Source organism: Chiloscyllium punctatum, chromosome 49, assembly GCF_047496795.1.
Source record: "Chiloscyllium punctatum isolate Juve2018m chromosome 49, sChiPun1.3, whole genome shotgun sequence".
In the NCBI taxonomy this organism is placed as follows: domain Eukaryota; kingdom Metazoa; phylum Chordata; class Chondrichthyes; order Orectolobiformes; family Hemiscylliidae; genus Chiloscyllium; species Chiloscyllium punctatum.
The window spans coordinates 20098097-20122815 of NC_092787.1; the positions used below are offsets into that span (position 1 = coordinate 20098097).

The 24719-nt window shown below is 39.2% G+C and overlaps 1 protein-coding gene across 1 annotated transcript in view; it reads right to left on the reverse strand.

Annotated features, from left to right (window-relative positions):
- Positions 1–648: 648 nt before the first annotated feature.
- Positions 649–24719, reverse strand: part of LOC140469335 (kelch-like protein 20) — a 47029-nt gene continuing 22958 nt past the window's right edge. Inside the window, exons 5-11 of the mRNA XM_072565754.1 lie at positions 20519–20634; positions 18928–19111; positions 15760–15903; positions 12480–12613; positions 7911–8119; positions 5356–5462; positions 649–2242 (exon numbers count right to left, since the gene is read on the reverse strand). Of these exons, the coding sequence (XP_072421855.1) occupies positions 2158–2242; positions 5356–5462; positions 7911–8119; positions 12480–12613; positions 15760–15903; positions 18928–19111; positions 20519–20634 (979 nt within the window). The 3' untranslated portion in view covers positions 649–2157. The remainder of the gene's footprint in view (positions 2243–5355; positions 5463–7910; positions 8120–12479; positions 12614–15759; positions 15904–18927; positions 19112–20518; positions 20635–24719) is intronic.

Genomic DNA, 24719 nt, shown 5'->3' on the forward strand with positions numbered 1-24719 from the left:
TAGCTGCTGCACGTACTTAACCAGTGCCTACTTCAAAAGTAGATTGTTTTGAATTAAACTGCTATGGCCATAGGACTGGAACGATCCTCTGTGTATTTCTGTAGTGTATTTGATGTATCTGCACTGTGGTATACCTGTGATACCAAAAGTTGGGCTGTGAAATATTGACTACTTTATTCTGATTGCTTTACTGTAAGTGTTATGTTGGGTTGAGACTCCTTCTAAAAATGTGCATAATTTCCTTCATCCTGAAAGCAGTTGGAGGTAAAGTGAAGCAGCATCTGTTGATAGTGTTAACAGTCAACACTTTATGCCACACATTTAGCTTTGAATAGGAATTATCCTTTGGGGGTCATTGTTTCAAATGTTTTTGCAGGGAACTCTCTCACTGTTTGAACTTGGTTATGAAGTAATTTTTTTTGAGGAAAAGTAGTTGTTGTCAAACACTAAATTCAAATGATAAATGTCCTCTGTTTACACCATTTTGAGAATTCTGTTGCCACAATTGCTCTGGTTAATACCATGGGTTTGTAGGTGTTTGTGGAAAATCACTTTTTCAATGCAGTGTACCCTGTTTCCAATAACTTAAATAGTTGGGGTAAAATGCTCAAAGCTGTAATAGCTTCAGAAATAATGAAGCAGTTGAACTGAGCTTTCAACTTTATTAAATACTGTACAAATTGAACATAAGCTGTTTAAAAATAAATCTGCAAGTTTTGTCACTTTCAGACAATTTAGTATTGTGCATTTAAGTAAACTTACTCTGCAATCCTTCACACTAAAGGTGCTGAGTCCAGATGTGTTCCTTACGAAGGGTAAAATCAAAAACACTGACTGACTCTTGGTTTAAAAAAGAATTGCTCACTTAAAAAATGGACAGTTTCAATAAAAGTAGAGTTTAAGATCACATCTTGTGAATGATGAGCTTGAAGCAAGTTAGTAAATGAAAATAGCAATTCCTAATTTAGAACCATAATGCACTAGTCTTACAACTGCATGGCCAGAGAACCCTAAGTTGTTTTTGACTCCTGCTACTTAAGTAGAAAATACAATGGATACCATTCAACCTAATTTGAAGTTTGATTTGCTTTTTGCAATGTAACTTGGCTAGGAATGAACCATAAGCTCCTTAGCTCATCCTGCATTCTAATAGAGGCTGGACTTAATAGGTTAGGAACATCATGTATACATGGATACAACATGACAACCAACTGCTCTTTAGTTTTGCTAAATGTCTGTGTAACCCCTAAATCAAGAATTAGAAAGTGCTTTACAAGTTTTGGTCAACTTCAAATTTTAAAATTTCACCTGTTTTCCCTTACTAAGTAGGGTTCTAGTTGCTTAAATTATCTAATAGTTGCATAACAGAATCTGCATCTCCTTTTATCTTCACTAAGGGAAGAAACATCAACTAGAACCTGCTGAGTTTTTCAAAACTTGATCAGACTTTGGAAGTCTTTATAATTGAAATTCAATAACTAAGTGAGTCTCTACATGACTGGATCCTTAAACTTGTGGCAAGATCTACACAACCTCATGATATTCAAACAGATTCTGGCTTTCACTTCCATATTTTTTTTGGTCAAATTTTGATTTTAAAATCCAGACTGTAATAAAGCCATAGCAGATTTTCAAAGTCAAATATCCATACCTTACTGTCACACTGCAATTTTAAAATAAAGTCATGCACCATGTCGGAATGAAAACCTCTGCTTCAGGAGACTGATCATTGGCTTTATTTATTGACCCTGAACCAAAGATTTTTTTTAGTGCTTCAAATAGTTGTAATTTCATTTAAATTGCATAAATATTGGCAGATTTATCATGCCTGCACAGGTGCCAGAATAAATTAGCTACTTTAAAATAACACTTACCTATGTGGATCACTTACTCAGCACTGGGTGATAAGGCAGCAGGTTTTGTTTTAAGGTGGCTCTAAGGCATTCCTACCAGTTTCTAATACATTGTCCCAACTTTGCAAGAAATGCAACTGCTAGATCTCCATGAATGTTTACAGAATGTATAAAATTGTTAGATTATATAATGCACTTATTACAGAAAGTACTCCTGTGTATGCCACTTAATCCACTTGGAATCAAATGATTGTCTTTTTGTAACAATGCTATTGTAAATTGATAAACTCTTAATTCTGAAGATTCACCAAATGTGAGACTCGCATTGTGTCATCTTCACTACACCGACTCCACCTCCAAGCCGTCTGTAATTCATACTTCCAAAGAGCCTGAGGGAATAAATCAATTCAAAATTAAAACATTTAAATTTAGAGTACTGCACAAACTAAATAAATAAACCCATTGAAAATCTTGTTTGTCTATTACTTGAAGGAAAATGGTATTGGAGAGGACAAAATACTTGCATGAAAAATAGGAATTGGTAATTCTCTCTCGTCTGATTAATTCAGTAAGATCTTAAATTTAAGTGTACAGAATGGTGAGTGCTAGATTTATGCTCAAAGCATTTGAGATTACCTTGATTAAACTAGATTGTACTTAGCAGCTTTCATTGCTTCATCATAACTACAAACCTGTAGTTTGGCAATGTTATAAACTGCCTATGGAATGGGAGTGGTAGAATAAGTATATGGATACTGTCTTGTTTTCCCTTTTGCTGTAATTTATTTTCCCATCAGTTACTGAGATGAATCTGAATATTCTACCGACTTTTCTTTGCAATGTACTGGTTACAGTAGTAGAACCACATTCTTAGTCACATCAAGCCACATGCTACTTGTTGATGACCAAATCACCATGACTGTCATAACCACCATGTACTGTTCAAATTTTCCACTCTGCCATAATGTTGAGGGATTTATTTGTGAACAAACCAAGTAAGGCTGACTTATTGACTACGTAGTGGCTGATAGATATGCTGGTGCCTGTAATATGGGATTCTACTGTTGCACAGGATGTACTAAGTAAGTTGTGTGTTAAATTAAAACTATTTCCCACAGATGAAAAACAAAATCACTTGTAGCTTTGATGGCACTCTGTTCAGCCAAAACAAACAGTTTAAGTTCAACCCAAAAGAACTGCAGAAGCTGTAAATCAGAAATGAAAACAAAAGTTGGTGGAAAAGCTCAAAGTCTGGTAGCATCTGTGAAGAGAAGTCAAAGTTAACGTTTTGGGGCCAGTGACCCTTGCTCAGTTTAATTTACAGAAAGCCAAAATTGCAGAATCTAGATTTGCAACCCAGCACCATACCAAGGAAATTGAATTGTAGGAGGTACCATATTTCAAACAGTACATCAAGCGGCACAGTGGTTAGCACTGCTACCTCACAGCGCCAGTGACCCAGGTTCAATTCCCATCTCAGGTGACTGTGCAAACTAAATAAATAAACTTATTGAAAATCTTGTTTGTCTATTACTTGAAGGAAAATGGTATTGGAGAGGACAAAATACTTGCATGAAAAATAGGAATTGGTAATTCTCTCTTGATTGATTAATTCAGTAAGATTTTAAATTTAAATACAGAATGGTGAGTGCTAGATTTATGCTCAAAGCATTTGAGATTACCTTGATTCAACTAGATCTCCCTGTGTCTGCGTGAGTTTCCTCCCACAGTCCAAAAATGTGCAGGTTAGGTGAATTGGCCATGCTAAATTGCCTGTAGTGTTAGGGCCAGGGGTAAATGTAGGGGAAAATGGGTCGGTGTGGACTTGTTGGGCCGAAGGGCCTGTTTCCACACTAAATAAGCTAATCTAAAAAAAATCCACATTCCTATACGCCTGGGCAAGTGAAAATGCTAGTATTTTTAGCTAATCACTTGGGCCACTGTGAAATGGAAGAGATGCTGAAGTTAATTCAAGTTTTTGTGCCTTTTGGATCAAACAAGGACCTCTCTCAAATGAAACTGAAGAGTGGTGTTGATTCACAGCAAAGGATTTGAGTTACACACTGGCATTGGAGTCTCAACCTATTGCTACCATATGTCAATGTACTTCATGAAATTAGAATTTCTGGAAAACTTTTGTTTTTAACAATACTCAGTATTTATTGCTGTAACTGAAGCCATTGTACTGTGTATGTAGTTCTGTCTGTTCCATTCTGCAATTGCTGAACTTCACACGAGTTACAAAAGCTAATCAAAAGGCTCAATTTTACATCTTTTGAAAGTCTAACTTGGTTATAATAGTTATTTATGTTGAATGGAATCAAAAGGAGGATAAAATCTAATAAAAGCAAAATACAACAAATGCTGCAAGTCTAAAACAAACACTGAAAATTCTGAAGGATCTCAGGTCTGGCAGCATCTGTGGAAAGAGAAAGCATTAATAGGTAGTACTGAGGAAGTGGGGAGGCTACAGAAGGATCTAGACAGGTTGGGAGAGTGGTCCAGGAAATGGCTGATGGAATTTAACGTGAGCAAGTGCGAGGTCTTGCACTTTGGCAAAAAGAATAAAAGCATGGACTACTTTCTAAATGGTGAGAAACTTAATAAAGCCAAAGCACAAAGGGATCTGGGAGTGCTAGTCGAGGATTCTCTAAAGGTAAACATGCAGGTTGAGTCTGTGATTAAGAAAGCGAATGCAATGTTGTCTCTTATCTCAAGAGGGTTGGAATATAAAAGCAGAGATGTACTACTAAGACTTTATAAAGCTCTGGTTAGGCCCCATTTGGAGTACCGTGTCCAGTTTTGGTCCCCACACCTCAGGAAGGACATACTGGCACTGGAACGTGTCCAGCGGAGATTCACACGGATGATCCCTGGAATGACAGGTCTAGCATATGAGGAACGGCTGAGGATACTGGGATTGTATTCGTTGGAGTTTAGAAGATTAAGGGGAGATCTAATAGAGACGTACAAAATAATACATGGCTTTGAAAAGGTGGATGCTAGAAAATTGTTTCTGTTAGGCGAGGAGACTAGGACCCGTGGACACAGCCTTAGAATTAGAGGGGGTCATTTCAGAACGGAAATGCGGAGACATTTCTTCAGCCAGAGAGTGGTGGGTCTGTGGAATTCATTGCCACGGAGTGCAGTGGAAGCCGGGACGCTAAATGTCTTCAAGGCCGAGATTGATAGGTTCTTGTTGTCTAGAGGAATTAAGGGCTACGGGGAGAACGCTGGCAAGTGGAGCTGAAATGCGCATCAGCCATGATTGAATGGCGGAGTGGGCTCGATGGGCCGAATGGCCTTACTTCCACTCCTATGTCTTATGGTCTTATAGTTCAACTCCAGTTTGACAACTCTTCTGTTCTGAAGTAGTCATTGGATTTATTCCTCTCTCCGCAGATGCTGCCAGACTTGACGTTTCTCCAGCATTTTCTATTTTTGTTTGAAATTAAAGCAGCTCCACTTCTCAGGAATAGTAAACATTTGGATGTGTTTGTACCTCCAAGTATTTGCATCAGGATCAAATACTTCAACGGTTTTTAAGTAAGTTGTACCATCAAAACCACCAACTGCCATCAAAAGTCCATTTACAACAGCAAGACCAACCTGTTTGGGTGAGAAAAAAAATCAATTAAACATTTTTAATTACTTGTTAAGACTCAGGGTGTTGACAGTTCATCAATAAATAAGTGCTAATACAAGCAACTTGCTCATAAAATAATGTTGAAGTATCAGATCATGTGACAAAGGAACAGGATTATCTGAGGGGATAATCAGGCACAAGGAATGAAATAACTTTTGTTTTCTCTCAGAATCCCGTCAAACACCTTGAGGGGGAAAAAAAAGTTATTTCATTCCTTGTGCCTGATTATCCCCTCTGATAATCCTGTTCTTTTGTCACATGATCTGATACTTCAACATTATTTTACGAGCAAGTTACTTGTATTAGCACTTAAAATAACGTTGACATATCAGATCATGGGACAAAGGAACAGGATTATCTGAGGGGATAATGAGGCACAAGGAATGAAATAACTTTTTTCCCCCTCAAGGTGTTTGATTGGATTCTATGAGAGAAAAGAGAGAAAGCGGTAGATGTGGTATATATGGATTTTAGTAAGGCGTTTGATAAGGTCCCCCATGGTAGGCTACTGCAGAAAATACAGAGATATGGCATTGAGGGTGAGTTGGAGGTTTGGATTAGGAATTGGCTGGCTGGAAGACGACAGAGGGTAGTAGTTGATGGCAAAGGTTCATCTTGGAGTGCCGTCACTAGCGGTGTTCCGCAAGGATCTGTTTTGGGACCATTGCGGTTTGTCATTTTTATAAATGACCTGGAGGAAGGGTTAGAAGGTTGGGTGAGCAAGTTTGTGGATGATACGAAAGTCGGAGGAGTTGTAGACAGTGAGGAAGGATGTGGCAGGTTACAGCGGGATATAGAGAAGCTGCAGAGCTGGGCAGAAAGGTGGCAAATGGAGTTCAATGTAGCTAAGTGTGAGGTGATTCACTTTGGTAAGAGTAATAAAAAGATGGGGTACTGGGCTAATGGTCGGATACTTGGTAGTGTGGAAGAGCAGAGGGATCTTGGTGTCCATGTACACAGATCTCTGAAAGTTGCCACCCAGGTAAATAGTGCAGTGAAGAAGGCATATGGCGTACTGGCTTTTATTGGTAGAGGAATTGAGTTCCGGAGTCCTGAGGTCATGCTGCAGTTGTATAAGCCTCTGGTGCGGCCGCATCTGGAATATTGTGTGCAGTTTTGGTCGCCATACTATAGGAAGGATGTGGAGGCACTGGAACGGGTGCAGAGGAAGTTTACCAGGATGTTGCCTGGTATGGTAGGAAGATCCTATGAGGAAAGGCTGAGGCACTTGGGGTTGTTTTCATTGGAGAAAAGAAGGTTTAGGGGTGACTTGATAGAGGTGTACAAGATGATTAGGGGGTTAGATAGGGTTGACAGTGAGAACCTTTTTCCACGTATGGAGTCAGCTATTACAAGGGGGCATAGCTTTAAATTAAGGGGGGGTAGATATAGGACTGATGTTAGGGGTAGGTTCTTCACTCAGCGAGTCGTAAGTTCATGGAATGCCCTGCCAGTAGCAGTAGTGGACTCTCCCTCTTTATGGGTATTTAAGCGGGCATTGGATAGGTATATGGAGGATAGTGGGTTAGTGTAGGTTAGGTGGGCTTTGATCGGCGCAACATCGAGGGCCGAAGGGCCTGTACTGCGCTGTAATGTTCTATGTTCTAAAACAAAAGTTATTTCATTCCTTGTGCCAGACTGTCAGCAGTTAACTGCTAACACCAGATTGTGGGCATCTATCTGCTCAATAAAGGTCACTGTACAGTGAACAAATGAGACTTTGTCTAAACAGATTAGCTTTGATACCCAGACATTAGCAGCAATGCTACACTCGCAATGTCAGATTTTTCTACAGTGGGAGCAGGAGAGTGGGGTATATGTGTGGGAGCTGTGCAGGGGGGTGAGGTGTGTGTAGGTGGGGTGGGGGGAATTCAGAATATAAACAGCCCTAGTATAGATTGTCAAATCATTTGATGCTTTGTAGATGTACAAATTGTATTATTCAATGAGGGTACAGTACATTCATTCCCCATTTTCATTTCTATGAGGCTCCACATCACAACCAGCAGAGATGGAACAGTGTACATTTGTCAGCTTGTGTTAGAATGGCACTCAATAAAGGACATTTATTTTCTACAGAAGATTGAAGACTTCACATTGGTGCCAAGAGGAAATGCCTTTTCAATTTGAAGATGCTGTACAGCATCAGAAATGCCGACAATGCTGGCTGCATTGAAAAAGATGAAACACAAGACATCCAGGAGTTACAACAGATTCACTTCTGGAACAGTAAATGAAATTGTATCCGTCACCCAAAGTAGCTGATCTAATGGGGTTATACTCTTGTCTGCTTTTCATATTTTACTTAGCTGCAGTTCTGAGATGGCACTTTCATACCAAGAGTCTGGTCTGCTAAATACATTTTCCAAAAGCATGTACATGCAACACAACTGAGCTTAGTGCACACTTACCCCACTCCGTCTGGAGGTCATAGCAACCACTGGAGACCACTGATTGGTTCGAAGATTGTATCGCTCAGCACTGCTAAGCTCAGTTGTGTCATCACGTCCTCCGACTGCATAGATCATGTCCTGGAATACAGCACAGCCAAGATGCTTTCGCCTTGTCCCCATGGGCGAACAAGGAGACCAGCGATTCTCCTGAGGAATGAAGCGTTCAACTGAAAAGTATAAACATTCCATAAACCCAACAAGTTAAATTGCTGCAATGTTGGAGTAAAATAGGTTATTGGCGTACTGTAATATTGATATATTTTAAATAATATATGCAATACAAAAAAAGTAACTTTCCTGAGAAAGATTGCAGGCTTTTATTTGCAATAATATTTGGTATACCTGTAGAGGTACTCCCAAGTTCATATCATTAAGATAGGAAGGATATCCACCCATTTCAATTATAGGAACAGGAGTAGGCTATTCAGACTCTCAAGGCTGCTCTGTTATTCAATGAGATCATGGTTGATCTGTGGCCTAACTCTACGTACCTGCCTTTGGACCATACACTTGAATGCCTTTGCTTAATAAAAAATCTCAGATTTAAAACTAACAACTGATCCAGCATCTACTGCTGTTTGTGAAGCAAGTTCCAAACCTCTGCCACCCTTTCTATATAGTAGGGCTTCGCAACATCTTTCCTGAACAGTCCAGCCCTAAATCTCAATGTCCCCGATTTCTAGACACCCCAACTAATGGGAATTGTATCTTTATTTATTCTGTATTTCCCCTTTTAAATCTTGAAGACTTCAAATCACATCACTCCTTACCTTTCTAAACTGTAGAAAAAAGGCTAATTTGTATAATCGCTCCTCATACCTGAACTTCAGGAATTAAGTTATCATTCATCTAAACCTACATTGTTCTTCTTGAAAGGCCAGTGTTTCTTCCTAAGTGTGGTACCCAGATCTTTTCTGAGTGGGTCTAACCAGGACTGTGTATAACCGCAGTATAACTCCTACATCCTTTTACTCCAGAGCTCTTGATATAAAGGCCAGAATTCCATTAGCTTTCTTGATGTTTTCTGCTTGTGACATGTTAAAGATCTGAACTCTTTGGACATCCACTTTGCACCATCTAGAAAGTGCCCTGATCTATCCTTTTTCAGTCTAAACTAGATGATCCCACACTTTCTTACAATGAACTCCATCCACCACAGTTTTGCCCATTCACTTAATGTGTCCATTTCCCTTTGTAACTTTATGCTATCATCTACACGGTCTCTAATATTATCTAACTGTGTCAACAGCAAAATTTGGATATACGACTTGCTCTGCCATTTTCCAAGTCATTAATAATTATGATTATTTCAGGCACTAACAAATCCTTGTGGAACAGGATTGGTCATGTCCTGCTAATTTGAGCACCTAGCCATTATCCCTATTTTCTGTAGCTTGCCACTCAAATCAATTTCCCAGCAATGTCAGTAACCTGCCCTCAATTCTGTGGGATTCTGATGTAGTTCAGAATCTCTCATGTGGGATTTTATCAAACATCTTCTTGAAACCCATACATAGACAACATCTATTGATTTTCCCCAGTCAACTAGCTTAGTCACCTCTTCCAAAAATGGAACGAGGTTGGTCAGGCATGACCTAATTGCCACAAATCCATGCTGGCTCACTGTGATTAACTTAAAATTTCCAAGGTGTTCAGTTACCCCATCCTTAATTATATAGGCTTCAATAATTTTCCCACCACTGATGTTAAGCTAACTGTCTTTAATTCTCTGGTTTTCCACTACTGTCCTTCTTAAAAATTGGAGTGACACATGCAATGTTCCAATCCAGAGGGTTAGCTCCTGTATCTGGGGAACTCTGAAGATTATAGTTAAAACATCTACAATGTGCTCCATTACTCCCCTTTAACATCCTCGGTTGGAAACAGTGCTGTGCCGGGGATCTATCACGGTTTAAAATTCCATTAATTTCCTCACTGCTGATATTTTACTAATGTCAATTTTATTCAGTCTCTTTTCTTGTCATTTGCTGTTTTTTTTAAATTAAAAAGTCTATAATCACAGATAACCACTTTGACATCTTCTGTGAAAGGATAAGGTAAGCGTGAGATTAGAGTGCTGGCACAGTAGGATGCTAGTTAAGGAGTCAGGTGTGTAATGGTGTGTGTAGGATAGGTCGGAGTGGGTGCAAGCAATCGGGCTTGGCAAAGAATGTGGCGTTTGGCAGGGAGTTCAATCTAAAGAGGGGGGGCTGTTACCTCCCAGAGGGTTTTGCAGCTCCTGAGGGTGTAAGATATTTGCGGTTCAGCTGGAGGTGTGTGAGGGGTGGCTGAAGGTCAGTTGAATAGTTTCTCTGGAGTTAGGTTATGTATTTAATAGTCTAAATTTTGCCCAAGTTACTACCTACTTATTGGAGCAGAACCCTCAGAATTCTGATTTAAATGAATACTTTGGAGATTTCCAGGCACAGTGGAATAACTTTGCACAATCTTCAATTTCCCAGGCCACTCCTTTGGAATCTGCTAAGATGGGGATTCTGTCAGGTTCCTATACACAACACCTATCTACACTTCAGAAATGATTATCTGGTCATCAGAAATTTCTCCAAGTTGTATTGTTACAATTTAGCTTGGAGCAATACTCCACATTTACACTTTCATGCTGCTTGCACATTTATGTTCTACTTTTATTGCATTTGCTGTCTTGAGCATACATCTAAGATCTCATGGCAGTATGTGAAGAGTAAAGAAGGTTGCCAGATGTCCTGGCTAACATTTATCCTTGGCCCAAGACCACAAAAACAGTCCACTTAGTCATTCGTCTCATCGCTGTTTCTTCTGTGTAAACTGCCAACACATTTCTTTGTTTCACAGCAGATACCACACTAAGTAAATTCACTAGTTGTGCACACTTCAGGATTCCAGAGATTATAAAAGGCACTATACAAATGTAAAGGTCCATCTTTTTTGGCAGAAAATAAATTCTTAGTTTTCTTCTTTCCAGACTGAAAGATCCAAGTTTCTAATATTGTAACTACAACTCCATTCTCCATGGGATCACTCTCTGAACTGATTCCAGTGCTCAGGCGGTCTCAAGTATCTTGTTGAACTCACTAGAGGACACAGTGTTCAGAAAAGCATAAAACTGAGTTTCTCTGGACAATTTCTGACTCGCAAAACGCATTCTTTTGGTTATAAGTTTATTATTGTTGCTCTGTGCAATACATTGCATCGGTCTATATTCAATTCTGTTTACCATTTTCCTACCTATGTTCAAATATCATCCAAATCATCTGACTTCCCGCTCAGCTGCTTGCTCAGAAATTAAGTGACCCTCCTAGTTTGGTATTATGCCCACATATCACCAGACATTTTTAGTTATGAGGTAAGGCTAGACATACCAGCCCTGATTCCTGATAACTCTACTCCATTTGGAACAACTCCCTACAATTTTACCTCCTTCAGTCCATTTCTAAGCCCAAATCCATATGTTGCTGACATCAAACGGTGGCCTTCAATGCATAGCCTTGTTGGATGTTTTTTGGAAGTCTAGTTGCACTATAATCATAACGCTTTTCACAATGCACAAGTCCACTAACATTAAATTATTAAACCAGGTGATAGAAAGACAATGTTTTTGAAAATATCACAAAGCAAAATTATTTTGTTCTTCAGCCTCAAAACACTACAGCTACAGACCATGTTATATTGCATAAATAGTGAACTGGGGAGAAACATGGTCAGTTTTTTTGAAATGTTAGTTTTAACTTAACATTATATCAAAATAAAATGATAATTCCTGAGAGGCTTGCTATCAATGTGTCTCTGGCACCAGTATTCCAAACTAGCCCAATCTCCCCAACTGTGAGAAGGACCCAGAGAACAAATTTGAACAGTTTGTACATAGTTATCGATGGATCTCAAACCCAGACACAAAACCAATATGAAATTATGTTTAAAAATGACTACTGAATTACTAATCTCATTTCAGGACGGATGTTGTGGATGAGAAAGTGAAAGACAACTACAGTAGCGCCTCAACATACGAACGACCCCATTCATGTACAAATCAGTTTACGAACAGGATTGTACGTAAAATTTTGCTTCAGGTACGAACACAAAAAGCCTGTGTGCAACCACGTGGTTTCATCGTTCTGCTTTGCTACGCGCTTGTTGAACACAAAAGCTCTCGGGCCCCACGTGATCTCATTCAGTTCATCTTTGGCACGTGTGCCATGAACAGCCGTCCAAGCATTCTTACGCTATCCGAACAATGGGAAAAATTGATTCAGTTCGCGAACTTTTCGGTTCGCAAACTGGGTCCCGGAACGGATTAAGTTTGTAAGTTGAGGTGCTACTGTAGTTATGTTTTAAGGTTACAGAGAATTGGGACGGTAGACAGAAGATTTAAACTCCATCTGACGATTCTTTTTTAAAAGAAGAACACATTTTAACGGACTAGCATCACCATCTCTAATGTTGATGAGGGAAAGATGAAAAGGTAAGATCAGTCTGTAGTAGATCTATTGTTGTGACTAATCTCAATTATTTTATTTTGACATACATTACCTGTATTCAATGGAGATGTTCCATCTGAGCCCCCAATAGCATAGAGATGTCCACCAAGGACTGCCACAGCTACCCCAAGGCGCCGAGTGCTCATTGGGGCTACTCTCATCCATTTATTTTCCTTAGGATCAAACCTGGCAAAATAATAAATGGGCTACAAATTTGTATCTCTCTAATCCTATGAACTTATTGTTTAAATCTACCCTTTAAGCAGGCAGTGTCACAATAAATGCTGTATGTATATAATAGTCAGGTAGAATTCAACTGAGACACTTCTTTTGGGAAAACGGCATGAGTTGACCTATTCATCAGCAGCGGTTTTGATGGGTTGGCACTTGTACTGAATTTGGTCCCAAAGTGAAATCCAAAAAACAGATTGTGGCAATCAAAATAAAGTAAGAACAAAAAAATCAAAAGAATTAATGTCAAAAATGTATTCATTTTCCAACATTACAAGCTGCATACGTTTACAATGAAACAAAATCATTAACATCTCCAAAACTATACTTTAGTTCTGAAACTGTTGAGTTTTGATCCCTACAAAACCAGAATCAATTTTTATATCAATAATGTTGTTTTCAGACCAAAAATAAAAATGTAGTTGACTTCTAAACATGTATTTACAGTAACTTTTTGCCCTCTCCTTACATGCATTTTTTGCCAATGATTCGCTTTCCTCACCACAAAAGGGGATATCTGAAGTTGCTAATGGATTTCTGGTCACTGTAAAAGTGTTTAACTTTTACATATCAATCTGAACAGCAAGTACAATGTGATTCCCCTAGTGTCAGTCATGTCCAATCTGGTTCTCACTCAGCAGTCACATACAATAATCCAGTATGGGTCACTGGGTAGTGAATGATCAGGAGTAGACTCCAGATTTCCTTTTCTTAGCTTTGGGCTCTAGTTAAGAATAATGCCCTAGTCTGAGCAAACCGAACAAATATAGACCAATTCTTGAACTTGTAGGAGAAAGTGAGGACTGCAGATGCTGGAGATCAGAGCTGTTCAATTCTTGAACTTGTTAATATAGTTATTGATAAGCCAGAGGAACTCTAAGCACTTGTTTAAAGCAATTAAAATATGGGATCTTCAATTAAAATATCAGGAGGGGTCTTGACAAGGTAAATGCAGAGAGGATGCTTTCTCTCATTGCAGAATCTTGAACTGGGGCCACAGTTTAAAAATAAAGGGCCTCCTTTTTAAGGCAAAGATAGGAATTCCTTCCTTCAGAAAATTATTAATGTTTAGAATTCTCTTCTATGGAGAATAGTGGAGGTTTGTCCTTCATTAAAATACTGGCCAAATTGGAAAGATTTTTGTTTGTCAAGGGTTAGCAAGGATAGTCAGCAAAGTGAAGTTGAAGCCACAATGAGATCAGCCATGATCTTACTGAATGACAAAGCAGGCTTAAGGCACCAAATGTCCAATTCCTGCTCCTAATTCTTTTTGATCTTTTATTCTTATTCATGTTTAATTGGTTTAAACTCCACGGCTATCAGTTCACCCTGCAAAGTTTGTCTTCTTGCTGCCCAAGTACTTGGATGTGCAGATGAACAAAATCCTTCCAAAATGTGTAAGGGATACTCTTGGAAATTAATAAGATAAAACCAATGATTGTCCAGCGAGGATTACTGAACTTCAGAATACTCTGAAGTTTAGTGTGATGAAAACAGCATATACCAAAATGCCTACCTCTCCAATTCCGATCAATTAAACAAACAGTTTCTTTTTCGGTGCAATTGTAGCTTGGATTACAAACATGCCACAGATGTTTTCATTCATTCACTCACAGAATTTGGGCATCACTATAAGACCAGCCATTTAATGCCCTTCCCTAACTGCCTCAAACGGTGATGGTGTTGAACCACTGCAGTCTATTTGGTGAAGGCACACCCTTGCTGCTGTTAGGCACCAAGTCAGCACGATATCTGGCTTGGAGGGGAACTTGTTTAAGTAGTGGGGTTCCCATGTTGCCTTTGCCTTTCGAGGTAGTACAAGTTGACTCTGCCCAAATTATTACTATATCACTTTGCACTCAGAATAACTGAAAAGATTAAACTTACCTTCTCTTTCCCATCCCATAACCTTTAGGCAATATACATTCATGTCAAATTACTAATTAAAGGACACATTTCAACCCTTACAAGCTGAACTCATGTACAAGGAAACTATAGGGTGAGCAGTACATCACAACATCAAACACACTGCCAGAAAATACATGGGCAGAATGACCTATTCAGACCATCAAGGTGGCTCCACCATTTGATCTTGGCTGATACGTTTCTCAACTTCATTCTCCTGTCTTCTCCCCCATAACCCTCGATTCCCTGACTCATCAAGGACCTCTCTCTGTTTTAAATACATTTAATGACTTGGTCTCTGCAACAATGAAATCAGATTTCCTACAGTATGGAAACAGGCCCTTCGGCCCAACAAGTCCACACCGACCCTCCGAAGAGTAACCCACCCAGACCCATTCCCTGACCCTATATTTACCCCTGACTAATGCACCCAACACTATGGGCAATTTATATTGGCCAATTCACCTGACCTGCACATCTTTAGATTGTGGGAGGAAACCGGAGCACCCAGAGGAAGCCCACACAGACAGGGAGAACGTGCAAACTCTACTTAGACAGTCACCAGAGGTGGGAATCGAACCCGGGTCCCTGGCGCTGTAAGGCAGCAGTGCTAACCATCGAATCACCTCGGATTCACCACTCTCTGGCTGAAGAAATTCTTCCTCATCTCAATAAGCCGCGAGTTTCTTGATAGCACCATAATCTATTAAATGGAGGCTCCATCATTTGGAGCTGCAGAGTTTCAGCAACCTCTTCACTCAATCGTGATCGATATCAAACCACGAATATTTGAGATGATCCAGTCTTCAGGCAGCACCTGTCTTACCAAGACATAGTGTTCATTGATTATTTCAGCATGTTAAAAGGATGTGTGCAGGACAGCTTGAAGTATCAACTAAATCTGATATGTGCACGCTGTAAATCAGACCTGCTCTCAACAATTCTGTAAGATACAGAAGTTTTAGCTGACACAGCTGCCCCTCTGTCACTCTCCTCGCAGAAGCCAAAGCTCAAGCTTTATTCATCGCCCAGCTTTTTCCTTTATATTGTGTATGAAACTCAGGAAACTCTTCTACTGCGTGGTTAGAACAGCTAAATGAGGAAAGAGAACTGAATAGACAGAGGTTTGCTCTGCCTCAAATGTAAGCAAACAACTCATCTCTGTCACAGTGACTAAGGCATCCTTCAGGACTTACCGTTCCACGATATTAAGGCAGGACACTCCATCCTGTCCTCCAACGGCATACAGGTACCCTCCAAGTACAGCTACCCCTACACTTGTTCTGCATGTGCTGGTCGGAGCTACATCACTACTCCACTGGTTTGTCTTTGGGTCATACCTTAGCAATAGAAGAGAAATAATTGAGGAATCAAAAGGCAGGGGGTATGCAACAAACTGAAAGTTCTAATACTTGTCATTGTTCAGAATGTATATGTAACTATTACAAAGACACCTTTTCTTCTGGTTCTGCCTTCGACCGTTGTTAGGGAGACTGACAGAGTTAGTCCTGAAGGAATGGAGCTACGGTAGGGAACAAAGTCAGTGGCTTTGGCCTTCCCAATACTTAGAATGAGAAACTGCTGATCATCCAAAACTGCCTGTCAGATAAACATGACTATTCAGAGTCAGAGATGCTCAAGGTTAAAGTTGCTTTTTGTCAGTGCACATACAATCTTCACTTCATAATGGACAAAAAAAAAGTCAGCAAAAAAAAGAGGGGGGAACTAGAAAAGAATTAGCAAAACATAAAACCTAAATATTGTTCCGTTTCTTTTCTCAGTTGACATTGCCTTGACAAGAAAAATCTTCAAGGATTTAGTCAAAACAATCCAAGGGACTAAACAATTACTTTAGAATTGCTCAAGCTATGGATGACAAGAATACATGTGTTAGGGCTGAAATTTAACAGCAACTGCATTACAGAACAGTCCACTCTCAGAATCATTAGCATTCCAGCAACTGTTGCAGTTCTTGTTAATAACTGAATGTTGGAGGCATCTTATGAACAAATTGCTCAACTTCCCAAAATTTACCATCCCAGCTATCAAACCAAGATTGTCTCCCGAACAGAAACACTGGAGGAAGAATAGCTGCTGTGAAGGAACTGCTGTTCATGGGGACAAATTCAATACGTTAACAAGATTTACTAGTTAATACTTTTTTCTCCAAATGTTTTGAGTCATTAGATTTTATTTCCTGATTACACAAGTAAATGCTCACACACAAACAGATATATATATATAAAACGATTATTTAAAACAGAAGTCCAATCTTAAAGACTATTACATTTTAATAAAGGAGAGATACCACAAAATGAATTAAAGGAAGTCACGGGACATGTTTTCCAACTTAAGGAAGTGTGAAAACATTAAGTATACTTATTACCGGTTAGGAAGCATTACTCCTGCAGTAAGTTCACAGAAGCACACCAATCTGGGACTAGCTGTTGTTTTTGAAAATGTGTAACAACAAAGTGTTATCTGCCCTGGAAGTTTAACTTGGCTAAATGGAAATTAGCTCTTTGGATTAGTTAGGGAGGCAATCCAGAGTGACCCAAGTACACAGAAATAATGAGTTGGTAGTACTTTCTCAGAACATATTCTTTGAAACATTTTAAAATCAAATTTCCTTTCAATAAAGATGCATTGGAAACTAAAGCTGACATTGAACTACAGTTCTCTGCTTCTCGAATGACAAATTAAGTCAGTCAGTCAAAACGGGTGACAGCTTAAACAAACAGCTGAAGAGTTGTACATTGCCTACTACATATTTCAAACAGACAACTAATCCACCAATCTGTCAACTGAATCCCAGCACAAGTTACTATTCCCTCAAACCTCTGTTGACACTATTTAGTAAACTGTAGAAAACAGATGAAATATCAGTCCAAAGGACATACTGTCCTTTATCAAATTCAAAGCTGGTTGGATGAAACCAGATGTTAAGACATGGCAACACTGTTTTACTCAACACCAGCAGTTCATGAGCACTTAACTGCACAGTTTGTACTATTTCAAATGAGCTTTCATTCTGCAGATAACAGCAACTAAATCAATATCTCTATTATTGTCCAAACAACTAGATGAAGGGTACTCAAAAAAAAAAAGCAAACATTGAGTCAAATATTACTTTTATTCAGAATGTCCTCTCCAAAGAGGAGTCATACAGACTCGAAATATGAACTGTTTCTCTTATCACAGATGCTACCAGACCTGCTGAGTTTCTCCAGCACGGTCTGCTTAGATTATAGCTGACAGGTTGTGCTGGAATCAATCTTTATTCATTGCAATATTAAATATTATAAGAGATTGTTTAACCTGACCACACCACAGTCTCTCTCCACGTGTGCTGAAATGTAATCCCAGTTAAAGTCCGTCATCTGCAATTAATTAACATGCGATTGACAACTGGCATTTAATGCAAGACAACTTCTGGTCTGCTTCAGCATGTGGCGTTTACACCATTACTGCAGCTATTGCAAAGCCAACTTTTTTACTAGATGCCCTTTGAAGTAATAGAAACTTAGGAACAGAAGTAGAGCATTCAGTCTCTCAAGCCTTTTCCACTATTCAATTCTATCGTTCGCTATTTTACCAGGCAATGGAAAACATTCTCACAGTTCTACTTTTCTCAAAGCAGGAAGTGGGTACCAATTAGCATGACTGAGCACAACGCATCACCTTAAAATTTAAATAAACTGATCTCAAATTCCAATCAACGGTAAATGCACCTCAGTGTTAAATATATATTGTCTTCTACCTTTTGGCTCAGATGCTGGTGCACAGCCAAATACAACTCCAGTTTAGTAGTATTTGAAAGATCGGAATTCCTTCTGACTCAAGATCAAGTTCAGAAATCAATGTTATGATGAGAAGATTAATGACTATTTTAAACACTAAACAACACCTGCTATTTACTCAAATTTCCTCACTATTTTGGGTTGGTAATGTTCCAGCTTTTGGCTTGAAGATTTAAGTTCCCACTCTCATTTCTCCTAAAATGTTTAACTGGAACATACTTCAGGAGGGTTTACTTAATACCTGTTAATACAATGTTAAACCAATAAGTTTCATTATTGAGCTTAGACAGTAATCTGTAGGATACCTAGCCCAACTCTGGAGTATGGATCAGAGTTACTGATCAGAAAAAGGAACCCTAGCTGACCACGCCCATGCTATCGTGCCCAACTGAAATCCCTACTCTCGCCAGACTGAAATCAATTTACCACATAAGAATTTTAATCCACACAGCTCAGTCCCAATGAGACCATACTGCAACTGCTTCATTGTTGTAACTCAAGAAACAAGGAACAGTCTTTTGTTTCTTCAATAAATAGATTATTTAGCAGAACATTCAAAGTTACCTTTCAACGCTGTTTAAGTAGGAAGATCCATCGTGACCTCCAACAGCATACAAAAGGTCATCCAGAACCGCAACACCAACACCACACCTTCGTTTAGACATTGACGCCATCATCCGCCATTCATGCGCCTGAGGGTCATAGCGTTCGACGCTAGAGATTGCATCACCACTGCACCAACCACCAACTGAAAACAAAAAGGCAAAACAAAAAAGTTAACAAATGCACATTTTAAAACTTCAATATTCAACAAGGTCACATCAGACACTGAGCAGCAGAACAGGCTCAAGGGGCTGAATGGCCTTCTTTCCCTTGTCACTATCCACACAAACATTGCAACTGTTTCTATTGCAGGTAACCTGGGGTGATATAAAATAGATCCATATCATTACACAGAAAATAGAAGCAGGATGCCATTCAGCCCTTCCAGGCTTTTCCATCAACTATGTTAGCTCTGCAGTTTTATTCAGCTCAATAAAAGGATTAAAGTTTTATAAGCCATAAATTGACTAGATATTGATACATCAGTATAGGAAACTATTGCGCTCAAAGTAACAACTTACAAGAAGTGATTTTGGTACCATTTGCTATTGACTCCACTGTTAACTGTAGTGCAGATACATTTATATGTATGATGACAACACGGTTACTGAACTACAACATACAAAAAAGTGCAATGAGAATCTGAAATCCGGATAAGATTCACAGAAAGAATCGATAATAACAGCCTGACTTTTCCGTTTGACACTAACAAGACGAGTCATTAAATGTTATTTCTGTTCAAGAATGACAGTAGCTTCTGGTAATCCTATATAGGTACTAAGTGCAGCAATCCAAGAAGTTGCTGACAGTGATTCCCTGATTTTTCAGTGGTACAATCAGAATGGAATCAGTGATTTGACATGAATTTCAACTCGTGTACGATTCTTTAAGACACTATGATCTGCAAGCTCCCCTCAGAGAAACTCACCATCCTGAATTGGAAATATATTCCTCACTGCAACTGGGTCAAAATCCTGGAATTCCCTCCCAAAGAGCACTATGGGTCTACCGAAAGCGCATGGCTTGTAGCGGTTCAAGAAGGCAGCTCACCACCATCTTCTCAAGGGCAACTACCCATGTCCCACAAGTGAATTAAAAAAGCTAAACTGGTCGAGTAAGGTATAAACTGAGCTTCTAACAGTGTACCAAGTCATAATTACTATTAGACAACTGCCCTTGTTCTGAAAATCTAGTTTTAGCTCACTACCTCGAATGCAAGTAATCTATAAACATAAAACCTATGACATTTCCCATAATCATGTCACAATCTTTATTTTGATTATTTACTGAGAGAAAAAAATAATGAATGGCAATCAGTACTTTTTATTTCCTGATTTGCTGCTTCTGGTAATTCTTCCATCAGATTAGTTCCTCAAACAGCTTAATGATCTCATCTCCTGAGTACCGGATGGTGACTGATGCTAGAGGTTAGTAATTCATTGTGGGCAACTATGAAACGAGCAGTGAGCATCGCTCTTTTGACTACAAAACCATGTTATTAAGTCTTTCAGAACAAGTTAGGCATTTTGAATAAATCACTGTTCTCCCTTACCAGCAAAAAGCACTTCGCCACATCGGATGGGCTTGCGAGGTCGTGTCCGGGGGCCCTGCATTAGAGGTCTCTCCTGTGGCAGGAGGAGATAATTTTTTGCCTCGTCCAAGAGATCTCTGAGAAATGAGAAAAATAAAAGTCACCACTGAAAACAATGAATGAAAATTGTTCATTAAGAATTGGAGTGAAGACAGAAAGAAAATGTGCCACACTCTTTAGTCAAATTATAACGCACAGAACCAGAATGGAAGCACGTTATCCTCGGTTCTGAAGGACGGTCTAAGAAGAAGAACCTCTAACAGGAATACAGATACTAAACTGTGTCACTAAGGAAATCTGGTGGTGAGGCTTCACAGCAAAATGCACTGAATTGCTAAATATTTTTGTCAGGACGGCATGGTAGCTCAGTGGTTAGCACTGCTGCCTCAAAGCGCCAGAGACCCAGGTTCAATTCCAGCCTCGGGCGACTGTCTGTGTGGAATTTGCAGATCCTCCCAGTGTCTGCATGCTCCGGTTTCCTCCCACAGTCCAAAGATGTGCAGGTTAGGTGAATTAGCCATGCTAAATTGCTCATAATGTTCAGGGATGTGTAAGTTAGGTGCATTAGTCAGGGGTAAATATAGGATAATAGGGTCAGGGAATGGGTCTGGGTAGATTACTCTTCAGAGGGTTGGTGTGGACCTGTTGTCCCCACACTGTAGGGATTCTATGATCTATGATTTTTGGAAATGAAACAAAAACTATTACTTCAAATAGATCATCTATCTTAGAAAAAGAAATGCTGAAAAGAGATGGGCAAGACTTGACAGAATTTGTTTGCACTTTGTACCACAACCTGCAAATTTCATCCATAACCTGACTTTTATCACCGCTCCTTCACGGTCACTGGGTCAAAATCCTCGAAATCCCTTTCTAACAGCACTATGGGTGTCCATATATTCCAAGGATTGCAGTGGTTCAAGAAAGCAAATTGCTACCACATCCCGAAAAGGCAACTAGAGGCAAAGCCTACATGCAATGAATAAATAAAAAGTTTAAACATTTAAATCCTCTGGAGTACAATCCAACATTCCTTCACATCAGAAGGAAGTGTGTTTCTGGAGTTAGCATTTGGCAATTAGGACGCAGATGCATATGGGTGAACCTCAGGGTCGGCTGCAAAATATTTCCTGGCAAACAGCAGTAGCTAATCAAAAATAAAATACCCTGGTTGCTGGAAACCAGAAATAAAAACAGAAAATCTTGTAAAATACACAACTGCTCCACCAGCAGCTGTGGAGAGAGAAGCTGACGTGACCTTTCACGTTAAGGCTCTTCAAAACTGAAGGCAGGCCAAAATGTAAAATTTTCAGTAAAATGGCAGGGAGACAACAAGGAAGATCTGTGGTAGGGTACAGAGCAAGAGATAAGGGACAAAATAGCCTTTGGTGGAAAACACAAAAAAACAGCAGTAATGATTGAAGTTAAGAAGCAAAACAAAAAACGTCCACACTGAATGCGAATGATAGAATATTGAATAGCTGTGCCTGAAAGCAAACACAAAAACCAAAATATAAAACCAGCACATGCAGAGAAGACACATAATAGGAGACAGAGCTTATAGTCAGAGTGAAGCACTAGTCGAGCAACATTTTGTTTTTAAAATGCCAGAAACAGAACTAGACCAATTTCAAAAACTATGACATTACTGCATTTATATGAAGAACCTTCCAAATGTGAAATTAGTAAAGAAACAAAGTATCTGAAGTAGTCTTATTTGTGCCTTTCAGCACCCACAAACTGCACTTTTAGATCAAGGGAAGTACAGCTTTTGACTTCAATAACTAAAAAAGCAATGATGGGCAAACATTTTGGGTTACACACTATTTATTCAGCGAATTAAATAAAAGTACAAAACTGACAGGTTCTCATATCTTTAAAGATGGCTTACACTCTCTAATAGTTAATTACAACCTCATGATAGCCCTTAAAATAAAATTTAAGAGTCAGAACTAAATTTTAAAAAATTCCAAGTCTTGCCCATCTCTTCTCAAGATTTCTCTTTCTAAGATAGATGGTCCATTTTAAGTAACCAGTTTTTGTTTCACTTCCAAATATCATAGAAACCAATTAGTTATGTTCAGAGATATTTTTCATGGTTTATTCAAGAGGCAAAATGCACATTTTATTAATGCTTGCCTACACTTGTTCTGTGCAAACCTGACAATAAATGTGCTCCAGTCAGCAACTACTTTGAACATTTGAATACTACTAGAGAAAAGCATGTTCTCCTATTTCACAAATAGCGATCGCAACTAATTGTAAATTTAAAAAGATTTTCACAACACAAATGTTAGTGAAGCAGGAGTTTCCCAATTTTCTCAAACATTTTGTTCTTTAGTCAGTGGTTCCAGTGTGTACCTTCCTGTCCGAGCGGAGGAGTATGTCTGGGCAGTCACTGCTAGATACGTTCACTCAAAACAAGACTGCAACAAAATGCGTTAAACTTCAAGGTCTATTATATTCAAATAGAATTCATAAAAATAATTAAAATATTTTGACACAGTAGTCAGTTTCTTCAAGGCAAACAATATATTCTGTATAGTAATCTTTAGTTAAACAGCAATTCTTTGGGGAAAAAACTGCAATAAATTGGTGTGTTTAGTACTTACATCTTGGAGATTTATACAATTAGTTTCTCAAGTTAAAGACACATCTTCCATCATAAATGCTCACTGCGGCTTCTAATGTATTTAAATTGAAACCATAAAATGTACATTTACTCTAATGTAGCAATTTGTCAATGAAGAAATGCTGGTGCTGCTGTTCCATTCAAACTGCTTATATAGTTGACAGAACAGCCCAAATGGAATATTTATGCCTTGCCTATAAACAAAATTGCAATGTGGATAGAGTGACCATGAAAATGGCACCAAAGGTCACATGCCTTAAAAAAAGCTCCAGGCAATTAATACCATGTGGCTTTTGAAACTATATTTGCAGACAAGAAAAAGGAAGGATACATAAATGAAGGAAGGTTTAGAAAATACCAACTTAATAAATGTTGAAACATTGGTTATAATTGCTCTGACCACATAAAAACAACCATAAAAAAAAACTTGCTGAACTCAAACATGGGACTGGATTTAGTACAAGGGAAACTTGGTGCTGGTCTTCCTAGTTTTGCGGGGAGACCCCACATCAGTCTCCAGTCAGCGGGAAAACTCAAGTTGGGGAAACAAGATCCATAGGGGAAACATGCCTACTCGCTTTTAGTTTGTCAATAAGGCTCATTATGGAACCTCTTTCAAAACAAGCAGTGTCCAATTGAGAGACCTAATAATAAGCAAGAAAGATGGCTTCTAAAATCAAGTCCCTGCTCTTGCCTCTGACCAACACCCCCACTTCTCACGCTCCCATTTTACCCCACTTCCTCCACACCCGAACAAAGAGACCTTGGAGTGCAGGTTCACTGAACCTTAAAAGTGGAGTCACAGGTAGACAAGGTAGTGAGGGCGGCATTTGATACACTTGCTTTTGGTGAGTGCATTGAATATAGGAGTGGGGATGTAATGTTGCAGCTATACATGACATTGGTTAGGCCACTTTTGGAATACTGTATTCAATTCTGGTCTCCCTGCTATAGGAGGGATGTCGTGAAACTCAAAAGGGTTCAGAAACGATTTACAAGGATGTTGCCAGGGTTGCAGGGTTTGAGATATAGGGAAAAGGTGAACAGGCTGGGGCAGTTTTCTCTGGAGCGTTAGAGGCTGAGGAGTGACCTTATAAAAGTTTATAAAATCATGAGAGGCATGGATAGGGAGTATAGCCAAGGTCTTTTATTACAGGGGGAAGCCCAAAACTAGAAGGCATCAGTTTAAGATGAGCAGGGAAAGATTTTAAAAAGGACCTAAGGGGGCAACAGTTTCACAGAGGGTGCTGCATGTATGGAAGGAGCTGCCAGAGGAAGGAGGAGGAGGCTGGTACAATTACAACATTTAAAAAGGCACCCTGATGGGTATATGGATAGGAAGGATTTAGAGGGATATGGGCCAAATGCTAGCAAATGCAACTAGATTAATTTAGGCCATCTGGTCAACATGGACGAGTTGAAACCAAGGGTCTGTTTCATAGAATTTTATAGCATAGAGGCAGCTATTTGACCAATAATGTCTGTGCCCAAAACAGTTCCCCAGCTAGTCTCATTCTCCAGCCTTACCTC